The sequence below is a fragment of the Cyanistes caeruleus genome, chromosome Z (genome assembly GCF_971803275.1).
Source record: "Cyanistes caeruleus chromosome Z, bCyaCae1.hap1.1, whole genome shotgun sequence".
NCBI classification, from domain to species: domain Eukaryota; kingdom Metazoa; phylum Chordata; class Aves; order Passeriformes; family Paridae; genus Cyanistes; species Cyanistes caeruleus.
The window spans coordinates 43257070-43278203 of NC_141732.1; the positions used below are offsets into that span (position 1 = coordinate 43257070).

General features: G+C 43.3%; 1 protein-coding gene across 1 annotated transcript; it reads left to right on the top strand.

Moving 5' to 3' along the window:
• Positions 1–3529: 3529 nt before the first annotated feature.
• On the top strand, positions 3530–17410 carry GAS1 (growth arrest specific 1). Its single transcript, XM_086867967.1, has one exon. The coding sequence runs from the start codon at positions 14810–14812 to the stop codon at positions 15779–15781; it is 972 nt and encodes a 323-aa protein (XP_086724093.1). The 5' UTR covers positions 3530–14809; the 3' UTR covers positions 15782–17410.
• The last annotated feature ends 3724 nt before the right edge of the window (positions 17411–21134 follow it).

The window sequence follows — 21134 nt, forward strand, 5'->3', positions numbered from 1 at the left end:
AAAACCCATATTGTGCTGCTTGCCATTGTGTCCAGACAACACAGACAAAAGCTTAATTGTGTGACTACAGCAGCTGTGCCTAAATGGTGGACACCATACACCTTTGGTTGTGCAAGGCAGCTCCTGTGCCAGCTACCAAGCCATTGCCCACAGTCCACCCATGTGAGCACAGGAGCAACTCTCCAGTAGCAATGCAGAAACACATGGCTTCTTCCAATTGAAAATCCAGCTTCTCACTACCGATGAGAAGAGAGCTGTCCTGAACTGCAAGGATGGCCCATGAGATTACTGTTGTGAAGTGTGCATTACCACTTTGTCACTGTCTTGTCTCATGCTCTCTCATCACATCACTGCCCAGTTCTTGGCAGGTGACTAAAGGCCAAGACAGGGTTATACCTGCATATGTTTGCACTAGATATTATTCAAGGACTTAATATTCTTTGCTTCTTTACCTTACACCTGGCCTTTGTACTCTTTAGAGAAAGATGCCACCTGCCATTGCATTCCACAGACCTTTGGATGACTGTCCATTAATTATGTTTTTGGAAATATTTACTGTCAGTGATATTTCAGTTCTTCCCAGATGGCAAACACAAGTAGTTCTCTTATGTCTCAGCTGTAGAAAATATGGTACAGAGATACAGTGCACAGATGCAAATGGACTGAGCTGAGCAAGGCTACCACTTAAACACGTATACAGTATCTCATCACCATGACAACAACAGTAGATGCTGGTGCATCCTGGTAAGGCTGAAAAACAGGACAGTCAGAAGAGTATTCAGAGCAGACGAACAAACAGTCATCTGCACGCTGACTTAATAATGAGTAAACCAACTGCAATTTTAAAATAGCAGTATAAAACATCTCTCACATCTCAACATTTCTCACCAGCTAATATGAACTAAAACACTGTCATGCAAACAGAGATTATTTTGAATGACCCATCTATCCCCTTCCAGTACCTTGCAGGCAAGTCTAGCATATATTTTACCAAACAGTCCTTGGTCATTCTATATTTCAAGCCTTAGCACTTTTAAAATTGACAGAAAATTGTTTTGGAAAAGAACCAAATGTTAACTATTAAAACTCAAACAAAGAAGTATGAGCTGGGAAACCGCTTTTTTTTTATATATCTGAAGAGAAATGAAATTTGGTTTGGAAAACATTTTTATTAAAAACTGTAGCTGTCTGTACTCTGAAACACCCTGGAGGTCTAAAGATGATATCAGTATATAAATATTCAGGGCTTCCTGAATATTTCTTTTCAGAAAAGACTTTCTTTTTTTTTTTCCCCCTTTACAATTTCTTTGACCTTTAGAAAACAGTCACTATTTGTATCTTGATTTTTTCAAGATGTTCTCTGGTACATAAAGATGGCAGGGAATTCAATTTAAAAGTCAACTCATGAAACACCATATAATAGTCAGAAGATAGTATTGCTTTAGGCAATGTTTTATTAAGTGAACAGCCATTCAAAGCATTTTGGAGCATATTATATCCTATTTGAAAGAGTTCACTTCATTCAATCCTACAGAAAAAATATTTTACAAGAGAGATGATATTTGAACTATCCACAGGCATATAGATAAAATGGTCAGTACTCAGATTTAACAGAGATGAGTCTTCTTGCTTTATAGAGGCCTGTCAAAAGGACTGATTTATAAAAAGGTCAGGATTTTTCTTTTCTTTAAAGAGACCAAGAACTTTCATGAGGTCCCATAGAACAGCTGCCAAAATACCTTTAGTCTGTCACCCGGAATTCCTGAAGGTGAGCTGTGGATTTGTGGCTAATGAAACACTGCAAAATAGCACTCACCATGTTATAAAACAGCCCTAATGGTTTATTAGCCTCTTGCAGGACAAAAAATGAAAGGTACCCAAAGCATGTTATTCTGTTATAATTATATAAAGCCAACTTTAGAGAGAAAGACAACGGAACCAAACATAAGGAGATGTTTCTGTGACCTCAAAAGCAGATCACAGATGATCTATGACACTACAAAGCAATCACTGGAGACCTGGGGTCCAACTAAGGATTCTCACTGATGAAAATCAGTACACTTTCTCATGATCTATGAAGAAAGATTAAAGTTTGGCCACTGAAACCTTATTTCATTTGATCTTATACAGCACAAGAATTTATTCCTGGAACAGGACTAGCTCATTCCACAGATAAGCCATCTAGTAAGAGTAGCAGTGGCTAATAGATTACTCAGACTTGAGCAAGGAAAGGGCACTGAGAGAACTGTGCTCTTGTCCATTCAGAAAACACAGGATGCATTATATATCATAGAAGGCTTTCTGATATTTCTGTTTTTCCTACCTTTATAAAACAAGACTTAGTAAAGTACAGGAAATTACCCTATTTCTAAATGAATGACCTTGTACACTACCACTTAAGCTGAATTAAAGGGAAGGCTCTGTACTCCTAAACAACACTACATTTCAATAATCTGAATTTTTGAGAGAAAAATTACCATCCATTTTCATTTTTGTCAAATACAAAGCAGATATAATAATTTTATTTTGCTGAATTTAGTTTTGTTTAATATATTCCAGTTAAAAAAAATCAATGGCAAATAAAAATAAACCAGTGCTATTCGTGGGGAGAAAGTTTGCAGGGATGTGACTAATAGCTTTACATTCCTGGGGAAATATTGACCCAAACTGCAGGACAATACTTCTGATGAAAATGGTTCCTGTGATTCTACCCAGCTACAACAGGATTTTTAACATGCTGCTAATGTAGACAAGAGCTTTCCCCTCACTGTTGCCATGGCAACTTCAATGAACAAAATCCATCTCCACCAGTTTTTCCTAGGGACCTGATGCCTTCAACAAAATCTTTCTGGACACAGATGGACTACACAGAAACTCCTCTTCAACCCTAAATCTGCCCAGTTTTAATCCCATCACTTGTAGTTCTAGGAAAAGGATATTGAGGCTCTTTTCTGGCTATTTGTACAGGGGTGATTTTCATCCATAATGACAATAAATGCCTACCAATTTCAGAAGAAATGAAACTTGTATTCTCCTGTGCCTTTTCAGATGTGCAGTCTGAGAACATTAACTTACTTATTACATAGCAGTGCCTATATGGTGGATATTATCCCATCAGGAGACATCCTGTGGACATGAACATTACTGGGATTACACTGAATTTGAAAGGCCTAAAGTGGACAAAAATTATGATGCTTTTCACCTGTGATCAGAACCTTTTCCCTACAGCATTCATGTTTTCAGAAATAAATTCCACTTGTTCTCTTTTGATGAGCTGTCAAATCAATATATGTAAAAACCCAAAAGTGTTTCATTCATTGCTAAGTGTTTCACCACAATGAAAGTGAACATGATAATAATGACAATGATAGGTCAATACATACTAATTACTTGTTCAAAAACAAGGAAGAAGGAAGGAGAAATGCACAGTTTCTCCTCCCTGTGAAGTCTACCATTTTCTTCTGCATTTTCTTTCCTTCTATCTCCAAAAAATATATAATATATATATATATTCTTTTTAATATTTTTTTTTAATTTTTTTTTTTAGAGGAACAGATGTCTGGTTAACTCTTGACCACTTCCTCAAAGTATTTTACTAGATCTTGCATGTTTCAAGGCTGGTTACAATCTGGGCCTGGTTTGACTGAAGGGAGAGTTTGCACCAGGCACTTACATGCTACTGTCTCAGGCTGGATGAACTATGTCTGCCTAATTCAGAATCCCCTTGAACATCAAAGGTCTAACTCACACTTCAGGGTTAGCAGGGTCACATTCCACCTACAAGAAGCCTCATACTGCCTGAACTGCTCACAACAAGCTTCTTGTTTGACAGTTTTTGACCCATTTTCTGTTCTCAAATGATGTGCAAGCAAACTTATATTTTGCCACATTCTTTAATAATTCACTAAACACTTCATGTGGATTCATTCAGATGGCTTTCTCTGAACTCTCTGCTCTGAGCCATGCACCTCTGTAGTGTGTCATTCAGGCTGCAATTTTCCACCTGGTTGTAACTTCTGGTTCCTGGAACATTCCCAAATCCACAGAAAGATTTCAGGATGACCACCCAAATGATCCTGAAAAATTCTCACACAACTACATCCAGGCATCTACTTGTACAATGCTTTACCTTTAATAAATAGTTTTGTGGAGGGAAATTCTGTTCAGAAAGTTGCTAAAAGGGAGCTGGAGAGGCCACAGCAGTATCAGTAAATATGGTCAAGTACAACATCTCTGAATTCCACAGGAACTAATACTTCTAGAAAGATACCGGGGCGGGGGGGAAATGAAATATAGCGAAGAACAATCACATCTAAAAGTGGTAAATCTCAGATATAAGAGACGTTTCCAAACAAAGAAATCTTTTGAAAGAAGGTGATAGAAACCCCTTATCGCCTAGGACATTTAAAAATAGATCAACTTAAATTACTGGAAAATTTAACACAATGATTAATCTCACACTGATTGCATAATCTTGCAATAGGAATGAAGAATGTTCCAAACCTTCTTTTCCATCTCCAATGTGTAGTATTTGTAAGTGTAGGTACATGTACATGTTTGATTGGGCTATGAGGCCGTGGATATTGGGTCTGGCTCCAGAAAACAGCATGATGCTAGTATACAAGACAGTTCCCAGAGTTTGGGAAATCTCCAGAGCACCACTGTTGCTAACCATTTTCCCCAAAATAACAACTTTAGTCTCATCTTTACAGTCACCCTAGAGCTGATCCATCCCTCTTGCAGAACTTTGAAAAGACCAGTTGCCTCAAGCAAGCAGAAAGAGCTCATCTTCAATGCACACACAGAATGATTCCTATGTGTAGGAAGAATTAAATACTCATTTGCAACACAACTGCAAACAGCTGGTGGCTCAGTGTATTTTTGATACATGAAAAAAATAAATCCATTTAATAATTCACCTGAAAGGAAAACCACAGCTATTATATGATGCTGTTACCAAGATCTCCCACCTCAATACTTTAATTCTTGTAATTGGCACAATAGCAAGTTTATCACTGACTGTACTTCTCTATCATATCTAAAACCCTTAATTTTTGTTAGCTGCAGAAATGAGATATGTTTTCAAAGCTCTTCACTACTGTGAATGATTCTTGTTTGAATGTCAAATTAGAAAATCTGATTTTCAAAGGTTAGATGCTCAGCATATTCTGAAAATCAGGCTGCCTGGAAGTGTTTCAAACTGTGCTTCTAATAAGGAAGTAATTGTATCATTCATCACTTTCACAAATTAAATTTTTAAGACAAAGACATTTTTCTTTCATCCCAGTATTCAGACACCACAGCTAAGGGTGTGGTAGAGGTATGGAGCAGAATTCTACTAACAGCTTTGACATCTTTTAATTTTAGGTGATGTGTAGGAAGAAAGATACATGTACCTGCATGAATATAGCTGCTCTTCCTGTAATAAAATCTGCTAATTATACATGCCATTTCCCTCCATATAGAAATCCACCTTAACTCATTCTTCTCCTCTGATATTTCAAGCAAATTATCAAATGGACTTAAGGGAGTGTAGGCTGCTGACTGTATCAAAAGTTACACTGATTAACTATAACTGCTTTTAAAAGACCTAGTTAAATCAAAGCAAATCCTTGCCTCAGCACACTTTATTTATTGAGTAACATTGATTTATTTGAATTGGTAATCTGGGTAAGGACTCTGAAATATTTGCATGCCTACTTCATGTTTAGCACACTATTTAGTCTAAATACATTTTGTTTCAGTAGAATGAATGAAACTCTTCTAAGAAGGTGTAATAAACAAGTCTGACACTCTTTTATAGCAGGTCAACTCAATAAAGACATCACCATTTCTTGATGATATGAAGCCAACTGTGCTTAAAGAGACCTAATGGAAAAGAACCAAAGTCACTTTGCTAGCTCCCAATTTATGTTGAATTAGATTTTTATTGCTTTAATCAAATTGTTTTGAAAGATGATTTTATTTTAATCACAGCTACTTTTGTGTGTAAACAATGCCATAGGCAAATATCATCACAGGATGCATCTGGATAACTACTAAATTGAACACATTGAGGATATATTTATGAATGGCATGTTTCACTACAGCCATATTCAAAATCTAATACAGAAATTGAATTTGGGAGTAGAAGAAGTAGGACACCAAATTAGGCTTTACCTTTACAGAGTACATGTTGTTGTACTTGAGTTGGTATAATCTGAAATGACAAAAAAATGAAACACTACTCTTATTTTTATCCATCTTATTGTTGTCCATATTGAGTGGAACTCTGCTTACCCACAAAATTACTCATTTCTTCATGCTTCACCTGCAGAAACACTCTTACAAGCTCATATTATTCAAACTTCAAAGAAGAACGCCCAGAAAATGAAACACAAACCTATTAGTATTAGCTTCTGGGTAGTTGTAAACATTTGGAAAATCTGAAAGTAAAAAAGCCAACAAACCAAAACAATCCAGCAAGCAAGAAATCTAACTGTTTCTGTGTGCGTGTATGTACATTGACACGTCCACCAAAGAACTCCCATAAAACTGTAATGGTTGAAATCGGTTTGACATGGAAGAGTAGTAAACTCTTGATCAGGCATGGGAAATATGATACTGATTTTGTGGATGATTATGATCAGATTTATTGCTAATACAGTATCTAAGTATAGTCAATGAATTATATAATATAATTATATATAATGTCTTAAGGGTTGTAATATAAGCAGGTTCAGTTAGAAATGTACAGGTTTACAGTCTTTTGCCTTACAATGTTGAATGTACAATTACAAAGCAACAAAGCACCTAAGTAGTTACTTTAGAATTTTATCTCCACATACAACTATATGGTTAGGTTTTAGCACTTTTACTCACCCTTCCAAAAACGAGTGTTCCCCTGTCCTCAGGCGGGATGTACAACGCAGGCATCCCTGCCGGGGAGGGGATCCACCCAGAATCTGGCTGCAGTCTTGAAAAACCATTTTGCCTGACTCCAGCAGCATTTTACAGCCCTTCTGCAGGCTGTCGTGTAACCAAGTCAGCCTCGATCACCATAGCTTCTCCATCTCTGGAATGCATTCATTATGTGAGCATCCAGACAGTTCCGCCTGAAATTCCTACCCGTCGTTCTCATCTTAGCACAGCTCCCACCTAGTGTTCCTATCAAAGGCCAAATCACATTGCCTGCTGGAGAAAATCACAAGGGAAGAGGCTGTGTGTGGGGCAGGGAGGATGAAGGGGAAGACACAACTGTCCTGTTGCACATACAGACAGTGTGTATGGTTCATATTTACCTTCATAGAATATGATTATTTAAAACCTGTCTCTAACTGGCTTAACAGGTGATCAGGGATCAGTTGGCTTCACCATTACTTTTGCCTTTCTTAGGACCAAAAAAGGGTTGATGTCCTACTTAGATTTGTTTTAACAGCCTGTGTGGTCTAGTTTAGATTGGAAGAGAGTTCAAAAGAGAAGTCAAGCAATACTGTATTGTGTAATACTTCCATGTTTACTTTACTGGATGCACTGGGTAAATCTCTCAATGATACTTACTATTTTGTATAAAAATAACAACCCCCAACTTTACAAGGATGCTACTCAATTTTTAAGTAAATGTTATAAATGTAAAAGGCATATTGAAAAATAAAAAGGAGTCAGTGTATTAAAAATCTATTTCAGGAAAACTTGTGTGTCCTCATGAGTGGACAGATCTGAAGGCAGGGACTTGGGGGAGCAAAGTCCCTCCCACAGTAAGAGAAGAACCTGAACATACATAAATCTATTGGACCTGATGAAATGCATCCCAAACTCCTGAGATAATTGGCTGGTCTAGTTGGCAAGACACTCCACTTGACATGTGAAAACTAATACCAGTCAGGTGAAATACCAAGTGACTGGAAAATGGGAAACATTGTACCCATCTTTAAAAAGGGTAGAAAATCTGGAAACTACCAAACCATCAGCCTCCTCTCTGTGCCTGGGAAGATCATAGGACAGCTCCTCCTAGACACTGTGCTTTAGGGCAGCCAGCAGAGCTTCACCAAGGGCAAGTCCCCTCTGACCAAACTACTCACCTTCTGTGATGGAGTGACTACATCAGAGGACAAAGGAAGGGCCATAGATGTCATCTTTATTGACTTCTGTAAGACCTTAGCCATGGTCCACCTCATTCTCCTCTCTAAACTGGAGAGAGAAGGATTTGATGGGTCATTTATTTGGTGGATAAGGAACTGGATGGATGGTTGCATCCGAAGGGTAGTGGCCAATGGCTCAATATCTGAATGGAGATAAGGGACAAGTGGCTGCCTTTAGGGGTCCATATTGGTACCAGGACTGCTTAATGTCTGTGACATAGACATAACAAGTGTCAGCAAATCTGCAGGTGACACCAAACACCAAATGGTGCTGTTGACACACCTGAAGGACAGGATGCCATCCAGAGGCACCTGGACAAGCTCAAGAAGTGGACCCATGGTTCAACAAGACTAAGGGTAAGGTGCTGCACCTGGGTCAGGGCAACCCTTGATATCAACACAGGCTTGAGGATGAACAGGTGGAGAGCAGTCCTGATGGGAAGGATTTAAAGGTACTGCTGGTTGGCAGGCTGGACATGAACCAGTCAGTTAGACCCTGGTGCTGACAACACCAAGGTAGTGGATACAATCCCTCTAAGGGCCAGCCATTTAAGAGCTAGACCCAGTGATCCTTGTGGGTCCCTTCCAACTCAGAATATTATGTGATTGTGTGACTGTGAATGTGCATTTGCACCCTACCTGGTGTGCTGTGTCTAGCTTTGGGATCCTCAGAGACATGGACCTGATGGAGCAGGATCAGAGGGAGGACACAAAAATTATCAGAGAACTGAAGCATGTCTCCTATGAAGAGCAGCTGGGGCTGCTCAGGCTGGAGAAGACTTCAAGCAGACTTTATTGTGGTCTTCCAGTGCTTGAAAGGGGGTCACAAGAAACATGAGGACAAATTTGTTAGTCGGACCTGTAGCAAAAGGGCAAGGGTAATGGTTTTGAACTGAAAGAGGGTAGATTTAGGCTAGATATAAGGAAGAAATTTTTTATGATGAAGGTGATAAAACAATGGAAGAGGCTGCTCAGAGAGGTGGTTGATTTCCCATCCCTGGAAATAGTCAAGGTCAGGTTGGATGAGGGTTTAAGCAACCTGATACATTTGAAGATGTCTCTGCTCACAGCAGGGTGTTTGGTACTAGATCACATCCTATCATAAAATGCTTTGAGTGGGAAAGAACCTTAAAGATCATCTCTAGTTCTAACCCCCCTGTCATGGGCAGGCATTGGTATAGCTCAATGTGCTATGGAGCCTGTGATGCAGGTGCTGAAATCAGGTGGATTGTCTTGTCATGGCATGGAGGGGCAGGGGGGAATGTGGGGTGAGGTGTAGTCTGCACGATGTGGTTCTTCAGCCTGATGCCCAGAAATGTTTTGCAGAAACCAAGTACACCTCCTACAAAGAAATATTCCATATAATGTGCCCACAAACAATGAAAGGCTTGACCACAGTCCCATCCACAGCTCTTCACACAGTAGTGGTTATAAAATGTACCCCGATCTTACATCTAATCAGGGGATTGCATGATCAGCACAAAATTGCAGGTTGATGGAATGCTCTCCCCAGCAGGGACACCTTTTGGTAAGCCCTACACTCTCAGATACGCTGAGTGTTGACCCTGATATCAAGCTTGTGGTTGCAATTACATTGTTACTGCCATATACAGCTACTCTGCAGTAAATGCACTGTCACCTGCAATCCAAAAGAACCTTGTGTGTTGCACTCAATGCACTTTGCTATTTGTGAATCCACCTATCTCTTTTGACTGCATCCAGACCTGTAGCTCATGTACTATTTGTGCATCTGGTGTGGGACCTGTAGTTATGACTTTGCAATACGAGGGATACATTTATGTCATAAGAAACGATGACCTTTAAAGCTCCCTTCCAACCCAAGCCATTCTATGATTCTGTGTGGGCAGTAAGCCATAATAGCACATTTGCAGGACCCCTAATATTGTAACATCCATGAGATTTAACACTGGCAAAGACTGCCTCAAAAATATACAGCCAGCAAAACAACGTCTCACTGATCCTAAGCATGAAGTGTAGTAGTCTCAGCAGCTATGAGCTTCAAATAAACTGTTGGTCAATACAATTGCTTACTATCCTCCCTGTTTATTATTTCTCTTTCTGACTGAATCAAGAAGAGAAGGAATGGTCACACTGGGAAGTCATGCACATTCTAGTAAAGAAGTCACTATTTTGGGGTGAATTCCACCTACTTTAGGAGGCTAACTGAAGACATGTATGTCCCAAACAGTCCTGCAGAGACAATAAAAAGATAAACTACTCCAGATGTGGAGGAGAAACCTAATTCAGATGCCTTCACTCTCTCTTCTCTATTGAAATATACACCACTTGAACACATTATATTCATTCCCCTGCCCCCAGTTTGTGCTGGGAATCTGGTAAGTCACGAAGTTTTTCTTTTGTAACTTTAGAATGCAGACATTATTTATGGGTCTCTGAAGGTACACCAAATCCAAGAATGCTGCAGCATGCACATGTCTATATTCAGTCATCTGCACAGGCTACTGTGAGTGACACCTTACTGGACCATTTCTACAGGATGAATGCTGGTGTAAGAGACAGGACTTTTGCTGTCTACCACAACCCCCATGCACCATAACTCCAAGGTTCTGAGATCTATTGACAGAGTTTTTGCCTTTCACTGACAGGTGAAGTCAACTATTACTAGAGAATTAAGCGCCTTCTTCAAGAAGAAAAATTGCTCTCTGTGTATCCTTATCAGGCACACATTTAAGATACTACCAGATGCACATACTGAAATTGTATCAGCAAATTAATTCCCAGTACGCCTGCCAGAAATTTTTAATAGCAGTTGTAAATCTCTTCAATCAATATAAGCCAATAAAAAACATGCTTAAAAATAATTTGAGAGGAATTAACCACAAAGACTGGCCATGTATTTTCAGTTACAACTGAATGTGAACTTCTAAATTTTAAAGTCAACTGGTAGGGTGTCTACTTTGTTTTCTTACATCAGGAACAGACAAAAAGGTGCCCAGGAGTCTTTCCAATAAATCCAGACCACATACACACTGGCTTTTCTGGTTGCCAAAACTACCCCTACTGCTGGATGACTGTTACTCTATATTAATTTGGAGTGCTGGTGTAATTGCTGAGAATGGAAAGGATGGCATAGAAAAACCTAGCAAATGTGAGAATTCAGAAAGTTAACAGGTCGTATTCTACTGTCAAGTTGTGGAATGTATTGTCTGATTTTGTGCTTTGTGCAACAGAGCAAAAACTGCCTTCCACATTACTTTTATACCTATTCTGAAAATTGAAAAGCTGAATATGACAATATCACTTTGCTTGTTAAAAAACCTGGATCAAAGTGGAGCCAGAGAATCATTTCCCTAGGTTTAGCTCCACACAAGAAAAGATTTCTTTCCTCCAACAGAGCAATGTGAGCTCCAAAGTCCTCACCTAAAGTTGTTGTTAGAAATACAGACAGAATTCAAACACTCATTAAATAAAGACAGGACAGAAAAATGTTTTAAACCATTTTAGGAAGTTAATTTATTGACAATATATAATTGTGAATGTAGATGATTATATTCTAGACAGCTATAAGGTGTGGTAATTGGCGAATCCACCTATTTTCTGTTAAATTTTTTGCCAGCTGTATGATACCAAAACTTCAAAACCAACATTTCCATTATCAAATGGTACAAAATATTCATTTATTTAACTAAAAGCTGTGTGTGAAAATTTCTACCTATGAATAATGTGATGTTTCATGCCATGCCCCATCTTCCCATTCCAGCCAGGGAAGTCCGCCAGCACCGTCAGTGGGACCAAGCATTGATCCTCTTCCTGCTCCTGCCGCAATACAGCAGATTCTTCCCAGCCACACAACGATGCAAGGCCAGAGTGAAGGCTCCTTTACTCCCCCTCCTGGGAGGCCCGAAGTTCAGCTGCTGCCTTTCCTCACAGAGTAGTAAACAGCCTGCCTTCTGTTCAAGAAATGAAGCACAGCCGAGCTGGATGGATTTTGCAAATGAAGGCAGGAGCTGGGAGGGGGCAGAGCTCATCACCCAGTTATCTGTAGAAGGCAGCCCCACTGGGACTCCTCTCTCCCGGGCTGAGGAAGCTCAGGAGGCCCCAAGCCATGATCCTGCTCCATTGCAATCCCCCCTCTCAGACTCTCTTATGCCTGGAACATCCTGGCATCCCGGCCCTCTTCCCTCCAACGGCACCGTGGGGCATTTTCCCTAGGAACCAGTCAGTGCATCAGTATGTTGATCAGCACCTGCAATGTCATCTCCAACCAAGACCCCCCAAACTTGCTGATTTCCACCAATAGCAGCGGTATGACCAGATAATAGGGCAACAAAGTAATGCATGAACGATCCCAGTGTAGACAGCAATGTACATTTACTACAACCTGTCTGAATGGCATCTGGAATTTTTAATACCACTAATTCAAAAAGAATTATAAGAAAAAGCTCTAAACTAGGTGAGTGGCGGTAGGTTTTCTAAACACAGATTTTGCAGGTTTAAAAATTGAGCTTTCACACGAGAATAGGAAAAACTATACTGAAGGAGAAACACAAGCAGCTTGTAAAACTGATGACAATGGAGCAAGCCCTTATGAATGCTTCTCAACCCATCAATCATACTGACTCCCAGCCACGCCACACCACCATTCCAACAGTCTACGCACTTTGAGACAGACATGATTCCACACCACATGGGATTCCAAAATCCCCAAGTTTCAGGAAAATAGATTTTGTCCCGATTTTTGTGACAGATGGAATTGATAGTCTGGGGATGAAAAAAAGCGCCAGTTTTGACAGGCAACAGATACCGATGCCCCTTGTGGTTGGAGACGATGTTGCTCTGGAATTAAGGTAGCACTGAAATGAAAGGCAATGGATAAATGCACGACTACTTACTTCGTTGTGCTCTTCTCCTTGTGCCTTAATATTTTTGTTTCTATTTCCTTATAAATTGAAAGTGTAACAAGAAGGCAGAACTTCAGCAAGGGATTTTGAATTAAATTAAAACTCTAAACAGCTTTTTAAAAACATTTTACAAGATGGCAGATCAAGTATCAAAGTATCGAAGAACTATACCGGGATCTACAGCCAACAGGCACCCTCGTAAGTCAGTGTATCAAAACCGTGCACAAGAATTGCAGGCGAGAAGCTGAGCTGAATGACTTTAAAATCGGTGGGGTATGCGGCAAGTGGAAAGCTGCAATACTGAAAGTACGGCAGAGAAGTACACGGTCGCACTACACCACTAGCAGTTAGCTTTGCACTCCCGGAGAGTACCAGCACACTGAAACCAGGACCTCCCTTTCTATTTCAGAAAGAACAAAGTCGGTCCCATTTTGAGCCTAATCCTCCCTACCGTTCTGGTAGCAGCTCTGCCCTCACTTGAATCACTGGGAAGTTTGGGAACACGCGTCACTCGAGCTAGAGAACTCGTTTTTCCCCTCCTTGTCGTAGGGAGCAGGACCAGCGAGGGTAGCACGCCTGAAGCCCGGCGCGGCCGCTCCCGCAGCGCCTCCGGCCCGGCCGCCGCGCCGCCTTAACGGGAGGAGGGGCTCCTCGGGGGGCTGTCACTCTCCTTAAGCCTTTCCTTTCAAGCTTTGAATGTGAGCTGCCCTCCAGCCCCCCTCTCTCCTTCCCTCCCTCCAGCACATCGTAAAGAGAAGGAGGGGGAAAAGAAGGAAAAAAAAAAAAAAAAAAAAAAAAAAAAGGTTTCAACAACAGGCTGGGCCAATGGCAAGTGGCGAGGCAGGGAAAGGGGGCCGAGCGAAGGGAGAAAAAGTGGAGAAAGGGAGAAAGAGAGCGAGAAAGCGCAGGCTGGGGGGGTTGTGTAAAAGAAGAAGCGTTGCTAATTTTTTTTGTTTGTTTGCTTTTCCATGCATGCATAATGAAGCCTAATCAGAGCACGTTGCTGCTGCTCGGAGGGCACTTTTGTATTTAAAGCCTTGCAGAGAAAAAAAGATCCACAGACGGATCCAGAGAGCAGCTTGCAGGGCTTGTTGACAACAGAAGCAGCATCAGTCGTCCAGAGAGAAAGAGACCGCGAAGGCTGCCGCTTCTCCTTTCCCCGTGCACTCGTCTCGGTAGCGGGGAAAGACATTTCTTCTCCGCGCCACCCGAAAGCGTGATGCGTACCGAGAGGGAGTCAGCGGGACCGTGAACGGCATCGGAGCGGCTGGCATATGCAGAGATGCTGCGAGCGGAGAGTTAAAAGCTCCCGAGAAGGCAGAGGCAGCAGCAGCTGGGCATTTATTTTGTGGGGAAAGAAAAGAAGAAAAAAGAAGAGAGAGAGAGAGAGAGAGAGACGGAACTGCATGAAGAGCAGTACAGCACCATGAGCTCTCCCGGCGCAGCCTGCGATTCCCCGAGCGCACTACGGATCCACTGTCGTCCGAGCCGCTCTTTGCACTGACTGCCCGCACCTCTCCGGGCGCCCTCGCCGCCGCCTCGCCGAGCCCGGAGCAGCGGCCGGGGGACTCGGGAAAGCCCCCGGGCGCCTGCTTCGTACCGCGGCCCCGCCGACTTCAGCTCCCGGGGGCTGGAGAGCCCCTGGCCCGGCGCGCATGGATTGATGCGAGGAGACCTCATGCACACGGCCGGCGGGAGTTTTGGAAACTTTTACACGGGCGGCAGCTCCTTCTCCTCCTCGTCCTCCTCGTCTACCGGCGCCTCTTCCCAGCTCGCCCGCGGCTGCAGCCACTGCCCCCGTCCGCGATGGTGGCCCGCTCGCCCGCTCGGCACGGAGGCGGCGGCCGGCGCTGGCCGCGGGCGGCCGCCTGGCTGTGGTTGGCGGCGGCGCTGGGCGCCGTGTGGCCGCCCCGGGGCTCTCTGGCGCAGGGCCGGCGGCTGATCTGCTGGCAGGCGGTGCTGCAGTGTCAGGGGGAGCCCGAGTGCAGCTACGCGTACAACCAGTACGCCGAAGCGTGCGCCCCGGTGCTCCTGCAGCAGCAGCAGCCGCCGGCGGCGGGCGGCGGGGACGGCCAGGCGGGCGCTGGAGGCGCGGCAGCCTCGTCCAAGCGGCGGTGCCCCAGCCACTGCATCGCGGCGCTCATCCAGCTGAACCACACCCGGCGTGGCCCGGCGCTGGAGGACTGCGACTGCGCGCAGGACGAGAACTGCCGCGCCACCAAGCGCGCCATCGAGCCCTGCCTGCCCCGCACCAGCAGCCCCGCGGGCGGCGGCCCCGGCCCCGGCGGCCCCGGCGTCATGGGCTGCACGGAGGCGCGGCGGCGCTGCGACTGGGACAGCCGCTGCAGCCTGGCGCTGAACCGCTACATGACCTACTGCGGGAAGCTGTTCAACGGGCTGCGCTGCACGCCCGAGTGCCGCGCCGTCATCGAGGACATGCTGGCCGTGCCCAAGGCCGTGCTGCTCAACGACTGCGTCTGCGACGGGCTGGAGCGGCCCATCTGCGAGTCGGTCAAGGAGAACATGGCCCGCCTCTGCTTCGGCGCCGACATGGGCGGCAACGGTGCGGGCAGCAGCGGCGGCTCGGACGGCGGCCTGGAGGAGTACTACTACGAGGACTACGAGGAGGAGCCGAGCCAGAAGGGGAGGGACGACGCGGAGGACAATGCGGGCGCCGAGCCCGGCTTCCCTGTGCAGGCAGATAAGGCCGGCCGGCCCGCCGGGGCGGCCGGGGCGCTGCTCGCCTCCATCTTGGTGCCGCTGCTGCCGCGGCTCTAGCATCCCCTCCCTTCCCGCACCTCTCCGTGCCTGCTTCCCATCACTCTCCGTGCCTGCTTCCCATCACTGCCTCCTTCCATCACTGCCTCCCGCCCCATCCCTTTCCCTTCTGCCGGGCCGGGCAGGGCCGGGCCAGGCCCCCCGCGCCGAGCCGCCGCGGGCCTCTAGTCGAGCCCTCCCGCGGCGGCCGGGGATCCGGCCGGCGGGGCCCCTCGGCGCGGAGCGGCTTTAGACGCTCTGGCCGCGGTTTCCCCGACCCATCGTCCTGGCTCCCCGTCCCCTCGCGTCTCCCCCTGTGCCTCCGCTGCTGCCTGCAGCCTCCAGCCGACCCCTTCCCCCCGTCCCGGCGCTGCGGGCCGGCCGCTGGAGCGGTGTCCGGAGCGCGGGGGCCGCTCGTGTTTCGGGTGTGTTGGTCTCGAGTGTGCACTATGCAATTGCTGCCACCCTGCCTTCGTGTTACCAGCGAGCGGAGCGGCTGACAGAGACTGCGAGCGAGGCCGCCAGCCGCCCCTCGGGACAAACCGGGAGTCGTGGCATGCTGGTTCTGGGGGGGGGTCTTTTAAGAGTTTTGACATGAAGGTTAGTAAGAGGTGAGCAACCCAAACTTGCTGCCAAAGCGTTGCCGTACTAGTTAGTCAGCAACTTATCATTAGCCGCATCTCGCTCGTTCTGTTGCAGTTGTGCCTGAATGGGGCTTTCGCCGCATCTGCTATTAAATTTAGGGAAATAGCAGGCTGAATACGTTCGGTGGTTTACAGCACTCCCTCTTGCACACCCATATTCCGTGTAACAAAAGCGTGCCAGCAGCCGTCTCTTACTCTGTAACCTAGCGACATTAAAAAAAAAAAAAAAAAAATTGTTTCTGAGTTGTTGGCTATACTGAACAATGCAACTTTTGTTTTAAAAGAGCTCTGCACTGCCATCTTTGAAAGACACTTTTAAACTCGAGAACATGTATGTACAAATATCCTGAAAAGTTTTATTGCCTCGTCGTATCAGGGTGCTGACCTCTGATAAATCTTATATTAAAAAAAAAAAAAAAAAAAGTATTTAAAACTGGGATTTGTTACCAGTCGCTCTTCATTGTATATAGAATTTTATAAATTGTATGCTTTGGGGATAATTTATTTAAAAAAAATAATAAAAAGTTTTAATTTCACGTCCTATTTGCCAGGTAGCTGCATTTGCTATTAGTTTCTGGAAAGGTAAAGATTTCACTTTATGTTTAAAGGGATACCAGCAACAGTGATTAAGTGAAGTATTGTCTAGACCGTCAAATGTACAGTGTATTTTACAGATTGAAAGTTAACTGTCTTATTTGGAGAGACTTTATGAACGTTTTAGAATTGTGTAAACGCATTTCTGAGCTGCCTTAAACATTGTATTTTTCATAGAAGGCGTAAAAAAGGCCTGTCTTTTAAATATGTATGGCTTTTTTGTATTTTCTGAACGTGTAAATTAGTTAAGAAAGAGCTTTAAATAATGGATGCAGTGAAATTGTCTTCCAGGGACACTTGAACTCTCAGCACCCTAGATGAGAGGGTGGGGGAAGAGAGGCGGGGATCAAACCACAGAATAACAAACCAAAAAACAGTGGAAAAAAAAAAATAAAAAAAAAAATAAACGAAATCTGTGTCTGCCTGTATTGATTCACATAGATGTAAATGACCGCTATTCTTACTTTAATGGATAATTACATGCAAGAAGTAAATACAGCTTTGAAAGTGCTTCTTTAAATGAGTGGTTGATTTTATAATGCGTTGGCATGGTAACTTGCCAGTGCCAGAAGAGACTACAGCAATTCAAGGACACTTGCTCCTGTATATATATATATATATATATACGTGCAGAATTACTAGTGCGGCGGGCTTCCTTCGTGCCGGCTCGCCGCTCTCGCTGGCGCTTGCAGAAGTGCTCCTAGGCGTGCGAGCAGGCGGTGAGAAAAGCATCTCCCCGCGCAGAGGCGGCCGGCCCTTCCAGCGAGGCAGGGGCGCACGCAGCAAGGCAGCTGCAACAAAACCCCAAGTTTGCTATTCAGCCTGCCTTCTCCCACAACGAAGAATGCAAAAGTAAACACGCTGAAGGGATCAGCAATTACTAGATCTTGTAATACTGTGCTTAGGAGATGCTTTGCATCGTGCTGAAGCCTGGTTTGCTGCCAGAGCTACTGATCTACACTCAAACGCCCTTAGATAAATAATTACACTCTTAAGCTGTGTCGAGTGCTGATACACTTGACCTTGTAAATAGAAATGTTTGCAGTAGGAATAAACTCCGGCACTGGAAAATCTTTTAAACATTAACACAAAAGAGAGAGCTCAGTCCTCTAGGGATTTGAGTTTGGACTGCGTCAAGCTAGGCACTCACAAAAAAAAAAAAAAAAAAAAAAAAAAAAAAAAAAAAAAAAAGGAAAAAGAAAAAGGAAAAAAAAGGAGAAAGTTTATTTATCTTCTATTCATGGTGTTTATTTAAAGCTTTTCGTTTTAGAGGCTATAATTGGGAGGCAAGTCAGAAGTTTAAAAGCTACCACAAATAAACTTTGACTGAGGGGGCGACAGATTAGCAAGATAGTGTCTTTTTCATCTTAGCAGATCTTGACAGAGCGCAAATCCACATCTGTCTGTTGTAAAAACCAACAAAATTAGAAATCCCTGCTTCTGGGCTAGTTATTTCAATGAAAGATTATTTTATTATATTTCTTTAGGGTGTGAATTTGCTTACGTTGCCCAGCAATAAATGCACATAAGTGCACGTGCGCACACATAAGCCAACCCCGAATAGTTGTGATACCAAACAAGTGTATGACTATGGTGTGCGGCTATGATCTGAAGTTTGTTTTTAAAGTCATCTGAACGGTTGAGTAAGCTTATTGTTAAAACAAAGCTGGAAACTGTTTCTTCGGGAGGAGGACAGAGTAGTTGGGTGAGACTTGTAAATAGAGTCAGCTTTCTTTACAAAGTGCTGAGTTCACAATGGGGTAAGGATGATCTTAAATACTTCTTGCACAGATGACCAGAAACATGCTTTCAGTTTGTCAACAGTTAGCACCCACAAGGAGTATTTAACTAGTTGTTGATGAAAAATTAAGTCCCAGCTAAAAGCCTTTTTTTTTTTTCCTTCATTTAGGAGTAAAGACATTAGCACTAGAAAAGGACTGATAATTAACTGCTACAATAAACTCAAGACTTAATTTTACAGGCTCCTGTCGAAAGCATCTGCCTGGAATAAATCAACACGAAGCACTACTAGGCTGGGAGGACTCATCTGTATGCTTCCTTCTCCAGAAAAAGTGGATTGTTTTAATTTAAGTTATTGTGCAATAAATACAGCTGAACTGATTCTGTCCTGCGACCTCCTCTCCATAAGGAGGTAGCTCTGGGTTTTGTTGTACAGTCAGTCAGCACAATTTCCAGGAGGAATGGCTGCCTGTGTTGCTATTTGTCCCAGCCAAATAAGCCTGTGAAGATGTTGATGTCCATCAAATCCGTACTTCTTTTGCTTGATTTTCAGACAAATGGAAATCTTGAAATGTCAAGTGATGTAGCGAGAACATATTTAAGCAAAGGAAAGACTTCACCTTTCCTGACACAGGGAGATTTTTTTCATAGGAAAGGAAGTTGTCTCGTTTGTCTGGCTATTTGGCAGTGCTCTCTGCTGAAGTCCTGTCCAGGCTATCTCTTCCAGGGGGAGAAGGAACTCTGCATCATTTCATGTAAAATAATCCAGTAGGTTCTGATCCCTTTTCATTCCCAGTTACCAGGTTTGAATTCTTGGTGACAGTTTATTTGTCTTTGGAGGCACTTCAGTGACAAATGTTTAAGGGAGTGTGGGACAATGGTGGAGAACAAGGGAGGCAGTTCATTGAACTGACAGTGACCATACAGTAAATAGGGGGAGATTCAAGCTTCACTGATCACCCAAGCACACAGCAAATCTTTTGTATGCAATCACAATGGACATAACATAAGGTCTCTGTTTATTTTCAGCAATATACACCAATGTATACACACAGGCAAACATAACTTTAAAATTGTTATGAAACAAAATCTTACAATGACCATAAGCAGAGCATTCTCTGGTTTGGCCAAGCCTTTTCATGGTCACATTGGAAAGCATGATGGATTTTACTTAGAATCTTCACTCCTCCTAAAAGCTGTTGGTCTACCAGATCTCTCACGGTAGACATGCCTCTATAGTTGCATATCTTAGGGCTGTAAAGGTGGCTGCAGGCAGCTTTACAGGTGGAGAACAAGACATTCCATCTCAATGTGATGCAAAACTAGTACTTGATTTTTGGTTTGTTTTGTTCTTTTGAGTGCACTGGAGTTTGGGAGGTACTTCGAAAGAGCCAAAGTGCACATATAAGAAGCAGTGGGACAAAAAATCATCCCTATTTGAGTAAAGGAAAATGATTTTGAGTGACTGTGTTGCATAGTCTTCAAATGTTGCCAAAACAAATTTAGACCTTCAACCGATTTTGTTCCTGTCTGCAGTAATAACTCCACGCACTTCCACACTGCCTGTGGTAACACACCCGTTGCAAGTCCTAGGAAAAGTAGGTAGCTGTGCAACAGAAAACATTTCCAAATGGGAGGAACAGTGATTTTATGCCTGTGATACAGACTTGTAAGCAGGAAAGTTGGAAGTTACTGTATTTTACTTGAGGCACTGGCTGTGGTAGACAGTTGAAAAGGTTCACATTGACTGTCTGAATGACATAAGTAATGTGCTATTAGCATAAATACTTTCTAGGACATCCATTTAATCAATTTCTTAAATAACAGAATGATCTACTACAAAATAGTGGACTGTATACACTATATTTTGGCACAAAGATGGTCATTCTCCCACTAGTAACCAGGGGCTCTAAATAAATGATTTCAACAATGTTTTATTAAAGGAGGACAAGAGCCCTCGAGCTGCATTAATCGGGGAGAAGTCGAGTGGCACTTTTGTTATGGAAATGTTAAACACATAATAGTTCAGGCAAACAATGTGGAGCCACTTCATTCTCTCAGCCATGCTGACACCTCTTAAAGAGGAACTGCAGGGAAGGATGTGGGAAAGATTTGCTTTCTGAGGAAGCTTTCAGCTAATATTTTGGATATTTACCTCCAAAATTCAACCAGTGCAAATGTAACTGAAGGGCATAAAAATAAAACAATAAAGAGGGATTACTTACGCAGCTACTGCTAGTGATGAGAGTTTGGTGCTCAAAATCAAAATAGTAGCTGATGAGCTCTCCCCCCGCCCTTCTCTTTAAAGTTTCTTTTTTTTATGAATTTATTATGAGTCAAGTGTATATTATAGTAGAAGCTCAACAAAGACAGATTTTTGTTAACACACAGAGAAA

Coding starts and splice junctions, on each gene's coding strand:
- GAS1 (XM_086867967.1), top strand. CDS start 14,810: ATGGTGGCCCGCTCGCCCGCTCGGCACGGAGGCGGCGGCCGGCGCTGG.